Source organism: Castanea sativa, chromosome 3 (assembly GCF_040712315.1).
Source record: "Castanea sativa cultivar Marrone di Chiusa Pesio chromosome 3, ASM4071231v1".
NCBI lineage: Eukaryota > Viridiplantae > Streptophyta > Magnoliopsida > Fagales > Fagaceae > Castanea > Castanea sativa.
In genome coordinates this window covers 23,041,734-23,050,810 of record NC_134015.1, presented here as the reverse complement: position 1 = coordinate 23,050,810, position 9,077 = coordinate 23,041,734, and the positions used below count along the sequence as shown (strand labels likewise).

The following is a 9,077-nucleotide window of genomic DNA, read 5'->3' as shown; positions in this document are numbered from 1 at the left end:
TGGCCACTAGTACGGTATATTTCGGATACCGGTCAATACCGGTGTACCGTTTTGGGTTTACCGCTATTTTATATATTTAATATATATATATATACACACACACACACACACACAAAATCTCTATTTACCACAAAACATTACCTCAAAAATCCATGTTTACAATAAAACATTACTTCAATTGTTCATTACATACAAACTTACAAAGAAAAAAAAAACACAATATAAAAAACAAAAAACTTAATTGTTCATTGCTTACAAAGAAAATAAATAATACAAATAATTAAGTTAACACAAATTTAATACAAATTACATAGGATCATCTACTCCTATCCATCAAAAGGATCTACATCAGGACCATAATATACATGAGTATTAGCATTTGTCAACACAACATCATCGTCACCATTATCCTCATCAAGAACAACAACATCATCATCATCATTATCATTATCTTCCAAATTCATTGTTGCTAATGGCTCTTCAATGCTAGCCCAATTCACATCTTCCTCAGTTAGTAACGAAAATTCAGATTCCTCAGCTACCCAATCCTCCACTAAATCAATATTATCAAGGCTTATAGGATCCAAGTAATCCTTTGTCCTTCTAATGTTCCTACCAAAATCAATATCATACATTAATGACATTTTCTAATCATTCAAAATAAACATTGAATATATTTAAAAACATACCTTTCTCGTAACAATAAATTATAACGAACAAATACTAAGTCATTCAAACGTTTATGATCAAGCCTATTTCTCCTCTTGGAATGGATAAACTCAAATGTGCTCCAAGCTCTTTCACAACCAGTTGCACTACAACACTGACTTAGCACTCGAATTGCAAACTTTTGTAATTCTGGAGTGTCATTTCCAAATTGCTCCCACCAAGCAACTTCCAAAATAAAAGAAAGTATTAATTTAGTACAAAGCAAATAACAAACTTTCAAATGAAATATATATATATATTGATACATATAGTATACCTAGATTTAGTTTTTCACGTTGACGAATTGCCATAGGCATTCCAAAGTCACCTAAAGCCTTTTTGTATGCTTCAATTTGAGAACTAAGACTATCTTGCTCATCAGGATCAGGAACCAACCTTGTAATGGTACTAAGTAGGCCTTTTGTAATTTCTTTTTGTTCTTAAACGAAGGCCTAAAGAAAATTCCAGGGTTAAGATAACAACCTGCTGCATGTAATGGACTATGAAGTTGTTTATCCCACCTGGCATCAATGACACTAGTAAATGGTATATATGCAGAAATTTTATTCTTCAACCTTGCTTTTATATTCTCCTTTGCTTTATCCATTGCCTCATACAAGTATCCCATTGATGGTTTTTCATCCCCATCTACAAGACGAAGTACTCTAACCAAAGGCTCACTAATCTTCACTATTTGTTGACATTGTAACCAAAATTCTTTATCTTCCAAAACAAGTGCAGCCACCATCTTTCCCATGACATCTCTAGCATATCGCGATTCAACCCATTGATCACAAGTAAACATTTGCCTAAGTTCTTTCTTAAACTTAGTCAAGCATTGAAGACTTAAAAACTCAGTTGAAAACCTTGTGATGGCTGGACGAACCAAATCCCTACCATTAGTGAAGTCACTTCTCATCAAAGATAAAACCTTGCCATGGTTGTATATGAATTTGGTAATCTTTTTAGCCTTTTGAATGGTTTCATGAATGATAGGAAAGTATCTCCTATCTGAAAATTTTTCCAACATTAAATCAATGCAATAGGCTGCACAAGGAGACCAATAGAATAACCCATATTTCTGCATTAGCTTCTTTCCTGCAGACTTGTAAGCAAAATCATTATCTATAACGAACTACACAATGTTCTCAACCCCAACTTCTTGAACAACTTTATCAAACAACTTAAACAATGTATCTGCATCCCTTGTTAGGCCTGACACATTAAGGGATTTAAGAAACATAGTACCTTTTGGACAATACACTAAAAAATTAATGATTGGAGTGTTCCTTTAATTTGTCCACCCATCTGACATTATTGAACATCCATAAACTTTCCAATGATTTTTCACATCTAAGAGATAATCATTCATTTCACACACATGTTTTTGTAATAAAGAACCCCTCAAGTCATGATAAGAAGGTCCCTTAAAACCAGGCCCAATAGCTGCTATACTATCTATAGCTTCTTGATAATACACAGAGCGAGCTACATGGAAAGGTATATTAGCATGGTACCACCACCTTGCAAAATTCATTCTTGCCTTCTCAACCATTTGCTTTGAGGCCAAAGAAGATTTTATGGATGATTGAGAACCAGGAATTGTTCTTGGAGCAAAAAAGGATTTAATGTTGGACCTTTCTCCAACTTTTTCTTTCCCTTTGGTGTTATAATTACTAACTGATGAATGACTCTTTGAACCCCCTCTCCCATTATCATTATTACCTTCATCATGATCATCATCATCATCCTCCTCCTCTAAATCATAGGGATTTGCAATTTGTTTACTAATTCTTCTTTTTTTCTTTTTACTTTTCTTTAAATCTTCAAGCAACTGTTTCATTTGCCATTTTACATCTTCAGATACTTTTCTATATACTTCAACATCACCCTTAATCCCAGCTAAATGGTACTTGAGCCTAGTAATTCCTCCCCCCCCCCCCCTTATCATTTTAGAACAAAAAATACACTGGGTGTTATTCTTCACATCCGGCACAGCACGACCATAAGCCCATGCTGGATCCTCAGATCTTACAACCGGGCCAAATGCTACACTTGATTGATTTTCAGTCATAATTCACCTGCATATATACCATCAATTATTTGTTAATAATTCTAAGTTATCTTTTTATTAATAATAATACTAAGTTGTAAATTACTAATACTATCCTAATATCTCAAGCTAACCAAAATCAAGAATGAAATAACAATTCTTGAACACAGTAACTCAATTCATGAACACAGTAATCAATTTGTTATTTATCACATCATCTAAATCTCCATTCCACATGAAATATAATTCCACAGCAAAAATTAAGGCAAAATTTTACCTGAGGCTGAGAGTGAGAAACAGACTGACCAAGAGACACAGAGTAGCTGAGAAAAAAAAAAATTCAAGCAGATTTCAGCATTAGGCACTGAAAAAAAAATTTATGAAACAATCTCTCATACACAAATAGATTTTTACACATTATGTCATTCACATGCATTAAAAACCAACAAAAAAAAAAGCAACTCTTAACTAGTAACAAAGCAAAAAAAATCGAACCAAAGCAAAGAAAGCAAAAAAAAAAAATCATGACAAAACCAAATCATATTAAAGTTTAATATGATTTGATTCTGTCATGTGACTCATGTTCAATTCGAAACTCCGAATTCCGACCAAGGAAAATCGAAATCATAAAATAAAATAAAAAAAAAAAAAAACAACAACAACAACACACATACCAGTTCGGACTTCCGACTAAGGACCTCGATGCAGTGTAAACTGCAAATTAATTTTTTAATTTTTTGTTGAAGTGAAGTAGAGAGTGAGACGCAGAGAGTGAGAGAAGTGAGAACGAGAGAGTGAGGGAGAAGAGAAAGAGAGAGGGAGGGCTGCGGCAATAGCAAATAGGAATTGGGTGGGTAGTATTTTTAGGGTTAGGATTAAATTACTATCATGCCCTTAAAAAAAAGCCACAATTACAACCAAAAAAAAAAAAGTAGCAAAATACATTTCGGTCCGGTATTCATTTACCGGCCGGTACGGCCGAAATTGGCTGGTACGAGGCCGGTACAAGGCCGGTACACTCGGTATTTTTCCCGATACGGTACAAAATCGCCCTCCCTGATCAAGATAGGAAGATGACACATTAGATGAAGTGGTTGAAAATATTAATGATGATGTAATAAATAATGTAGATCTTTCATAAAAGATAGTGTACACACAAAATTTGTAAAAAGATAAATCACACAGTCATGAAATAATGTAACAAATTATCAATTTATATTGATTTGTATATATGTGAGTACAATCCTCTGTATGACTCTTTACAATGAAAGAATACAATAAAACTTCTCAAATTCGATCTCCAAGAAACTTTACGATCCAAAGGACTATGAAGCTTGATCTTGAATCGTGTCTTGATGTCTCCAAGTTGGATGTGTGATTGGATGTTTTTGATTTGAAGTCGAGGGTCATTGGCTTGATCGCAAACAAAATTGAAGGAAAATCCCTAACTACTTTGATTTGAAGAAGTAGCAATGAGCTTGATTTTGAGGAAGCAAGGGTGCTCTTTTGGACTTAGAGATGACTCTTTATTTTGGCAGGGTGTCAGTAAGGTTTTTCTCTTTCTGTTCTTGTGTCATTTTCTCATATGAGAAGCCTCTATTTATAGGCAACTCAATAGTATTTGATTTAGAATTTCTCTTAGCATTTATTGAAAGTTAATTATGAATTACGAATTTAATTTGGTTTTCCATTTTTTTTTTTAAAAACCTTTCATATGAGTATTTTCTTCAAACGTTGTCACATGGCTTTCTTCATGTGACGTTGCCACATGACTTGATTTCATTTACTGATTGTCTATATAATCAATTGGAAATTAATTTGATCAAAGGAACTTAATCATGATCAATTGGAGGGTTATGGATACATCATAAAAATTTTGATATCTACGGATAATTTTTTTTCTTCATAAACTTAGTTTAGATTGTTTTTTTTACTAATTCATAAATTTAGTTATGATGACTGTAAGAGCACAGAATCTGGTGACCCAAGCCCACTTAGAATAGTGAAATTGGTATTATCTTACTAGGCCTAAACCAATAGATATTTGTAAAGAGAGTGGGACGAAACAAGTTGGGCTTCGCCCAAGGATACAGATAAAGAAGAAATAAGTGAAAGTCAAAGATTAAGCATATTGATAGCTCTTTACAAGCTTGCCAGAGGACAATATTCTTGTGCAAATGTATAAAATGTTCTCTCTCTTTTCTCTCAGTCACTGTTCTAGCTCTAATCTTTTTCCCTTGATTTTTTCAGATCCCCTTTCTCTGAAAGTTATTTTCCTTTATATACTCTTAAGCTCCTTGCATCCTAGCCGTCTACCTATAATCCTCTAAACTCTCATTAGGACACTTGTCCCATTAGACTTTTGGTGAAGGTGATAGAAGGAGCTGCTTAGTTGTGGATCTGCTGTTCAGGTCACTTCCTTATCAATACAGCTGATAAAGTTGTTGTCAATCATTTAATGCGGAGGTGGTAGGTGAAACTTTATTGGGGACTTCCCAAAAATATCTTGTTTCTCTCATGAGACGCCCCTCTCACCTCTTATACTTCCAGAAGACGTTCTGTATCTTCCCATCTTCTCCTCAGGCAACCTCATTTCTTAGGTTATAAATGCTTCTATGAGGAACGACTGAAGGCTACAGTTGTGCTATCCTTCCTCGGACCTTGGGTACCCACAATAGCCCCCTAAAACCTTGCTATTGCCTCTGAGGTAAAAAGTAAGATTTTAGCAGTACAACCCCAATTAGTACGTGTCAAGCGCTTTCCCATGTGATAACGTCTCTTCACCTGTCCTCGGCACACTCCTGACGCTTTGGTATCCATGATGCGTCATTTATTGTGTCAGGTGGCTACTTGTCTACCCATGTTCTATGGTGATATGGTGATCCTACGGTCCTTATTTACCCTAATTTATGAGCGAAAAATTTACCGCTCCTTTTTCACCTTTATATAAGGAGGGGCTAGAGATAACTTTGCCCCATTTATTCACTTTGCAATTTTTTCGTTGAAGCAGCAATCTGAGGAGAGATTCTTCTATTACCTATAGGTACATTCGAATTCATTTATTTTTATACGTAGATTTTTTATTACCTACACCATAAACCTCCATGGGTAGATTTACTAGGTTAGTAGATACTCCCAAAGGCATGGCTGCCTTTAGGGCTCAATATAGGATCCCTAACAGTATTAAACTCCAACATTGTGAGTTAAGCGAATGGCTGGTCTTGAACAGACCTCCCAACTCAGTAGTGATTCCGATGATTGCCTTCATAGAAGGTAGGATGGAAATTCTCATGGGTAGGGTTACTAAAGACTTCCTTATGAACTATAGGTTGACTCCTACCTAATGCACCCCTAACGTCTTTAAGGTCCTCAATAGCGTAGATATGATAAACTGTAAGATGGAGACCAATCTCGCATGGCATGATGTGAACTGGGTATACAACTGCCAAAAAGGGAAGGAGACCAACTACTATATCAAATGTAGGGCCACAGCCGTTAGGTTAATTTCGTGTATGCTTGAATCAAATGAGGGTATGGACGAGGATTTCCTCATCTTCTTGGGAGACTGACATGATGGATTGCACTGTCCCACCCAAGAAGGGAAACCAGGTAGAGTTCCCACAGACATTAGATGCATATAGGATTTTCTTATTTATATAAAGAAAATTTTTATGAGGATTTTTTCCTAATATATGATTTATGTTGTATGTTTATTGGCAAAAGAACATCATACCGCCTCAAAAAAGAACTTTGTGAATTTTCTTAAGCTAAACCGAATCCTCAAGTTAAAGATTTTTCTTCACAAGGACGGTCAGCTTCAGGCAATGCACGTGATCCTTGGGTTCAACCCCATCTCCAAGCGTTTACAAAGCCCCAAATACGTAATCAAAGCTAAGGACCCCAGACTAACTGTAATTGACGTAGTAGTTCCCGATTTTCTAACAACAGAGCCTCCTCCATCTAGAACCCAAGACGCCCAATTCCCAGCCCCATTCGTAACCAAACTACTTTACTCCTAAGAGCAGTCTATACCTTTGGACGACGAAGTCAGGGAATGCACTCTGGAACCCACTCAAGAAGGAACTGATAAAGAGGATCCCGAAGATCTTCCCAGCCCCTCCCATCAACATCTACTACCTACCCAGATCAGCATCAACTAAGAAGCAGCCAACATCCCTGAAGGAATGGTGCTAGAAGAGAAGACCCTAGACCTACTGCCTTTGCTCACGACCCATGCTAGGGGCACTTCCCCCGCAATCCCACTCTTGTCCCCATGCGTGCGTCCTCTAGTGACGCAGCTGATAAGAAATGAAAAAGATGTCAAGGGAGCAAGGGCTCTGAAGGTGCTAAAGAAGGGGAGATCACACACCCAGGGTAGCAGCCCCTAACAAAAGGAGCCCCGAACGACAAAGGCTCAGTAGAAAAAGAGCACCTCTTTAAGGGCCTCCAAAAGTTCTGAGGGCGGATAACCTCCAAAGGCCTTCCCCTAGAAGCTTATGTTCGTGCTAAGCTTAGGGAACCTAGTCATGAGTGACGCCACCTTGAGGGACACCCAGCAAGACAGGTTAGGCATTGTCTTTAAATGCCTTGAAAAGGCCCTTCTCCTTCCGGAAGACATGCATGAACTTCAATCCTTATGGAAAAGGGAGGTTATCTTATCCCTTAAGAGGGACCTTGCCAAGGTACACACTTAATTTCTTGCTTTGGTAAACTTATGTCCCACTTGTACATGTACTTACACTTGACAATTTTTCAGTTAGTGCAAGCAGCCTTCATGGCTAAAGAGTGGGTGGACCATGCCCTGGGCTAAGCCTGCGTGGCCTAGGGCAAAAAGGAAGCAGCTAAGAAGGCCCAAGCTGAGTATGAGCAAAAGCTTAAAGGCACCTTGTTCCATCTAGCTGAGGTAGAGAAGTCTAGGAAAAATGCTGAGTCTGCCTTGGCTAGTTTTAAGAAGCAAGCTGCAGCTTCTTCAGCAGCTTTGAAAAAGGCCGAGACTTAGCTGGCCTTAGAGCATCTCCAACGGTGTAGCTAAAAGCAAAATAATAGCTATAATAGAGAATGAGACTAAAAAAATGGTCTCCAATAGATTCTCTAAACCTTGAATTTTTTTTGGCTCATGAACAGTAGCTCCTCAAATCTGATGGCTACTGTACATTAGCAATTGAAATTTTTTCATTTAAAAATTATACAAGCTACTATTATATCAATTCTTTCTCTCTCCTCCGGATTTCTTTTTTTCTCTCTCATTCTCTCTGTTGCTTCTTTTTTTCTCTCATTCTCTCCATTGCTTCTCAAAAAAAAAAGAGAGAGAGAGAGAGAGAGAGCTGGAGAAAAAAAAATAAAAAATAAAAAATAAAAAATAAAAAAAGAGAGAGAATGAGCTGCTGGAATGTTCTTGAATGTGAGGGAGAAAAAGAAAATAAAAGAAGGGGTGGGGTGGGTAGAGATAGGCTGGACACGTGTGTGGAGGAGAAAAACAAGAAAAAAGAAATGAAAACGTATGGATGAGAATGAATTGAATGAAAGGAAAAATAATATAAAAAATAAAAAATCTTAATTGAGAAATGCTACCACAATATTTTCACAATAAATTTTAAGTAATAGATTATTATTAGTTAATATTGGTGAGTAAAAAAATAATTTTAGCAGTGGGTTCAAATTAGAACTAGTAACAACTTTCCACATAAGATTTTGATGTGATTCTTGTGAAAGTATTACGAAAAATGTTGTGAATATAACACTTTTCATTGAAAAATATAATTGTTGGGAATGAATATAAGAAGAATAAATGATGATAAAAAAAAAAGAATAAAGAATGAATAAAGAAATAATATTTAAATGAGATAGAGAATGGAATAGAGAATCTGTTGGAAAGTGTATTTGAAAAAGTGGGTAGCTAAAAGGTAAAAGTCACTATTCATTCTCCAAACAATACAAAAATTTGAAGAATCTGCTGGAGATGCTCTTAGCCATGGTAAAGGTCAAGCAGCAGCAAAAACAACTGGAGGCCAAGGACGCTGAAAAAGCCGTGGCTAAGCAGGCTACCTATGATGAAGGCATGACCAAAACCGCCTAGAGCCTAATAGCATAGCTTAGGGACATTGCTCGAGCCTTCTGCCTTGAGGTTTAGGGCGAGGCCCTTAATGCGGCTAAAGTTAGTACTGAATTAGAGCTTCGTGCTCCTGATAAGGTATACTATCCTCCAGCCCTACACTTGGCTCCCAGCTCGACTCCCCCCTCAACAAATCCAGTCTCTACCTTCACGGCCTAGCCCACTTCCGCTTCAACTACTCAGCCTGCAATTGAAAAGGAGCAA

The 9,077-nt window shown here is 36.9% G+C and overlaps 1 protein-coding gene across 1 annotated transcript; it reads right to left on the bottom strand.

Moving 5' to 3' along the window:
- Positions 1-326: 326 nt before the first annotated feature.
- Positions 327-2,782, bottom strand: LOC142628698 (uncharacterized). Its single transcript, XM_075802743.1, has 5 exons — positions 2,143-2,782; positions 1,192-1,806; positions 986-1,147; positions 690-894; positions 327-612 (listed from the first exon to the last, which is right to left on the bottom strand). Exons 1-5 carry the CDS (start codon positions 2,780-2,782, stop codon positions 327-329), a joined length of 1,908 nt encoding a protein of 635 aa, XP_075658858.1.
- Positions 2,783-9,077: the final 6,295 nt, after the last annotated feature.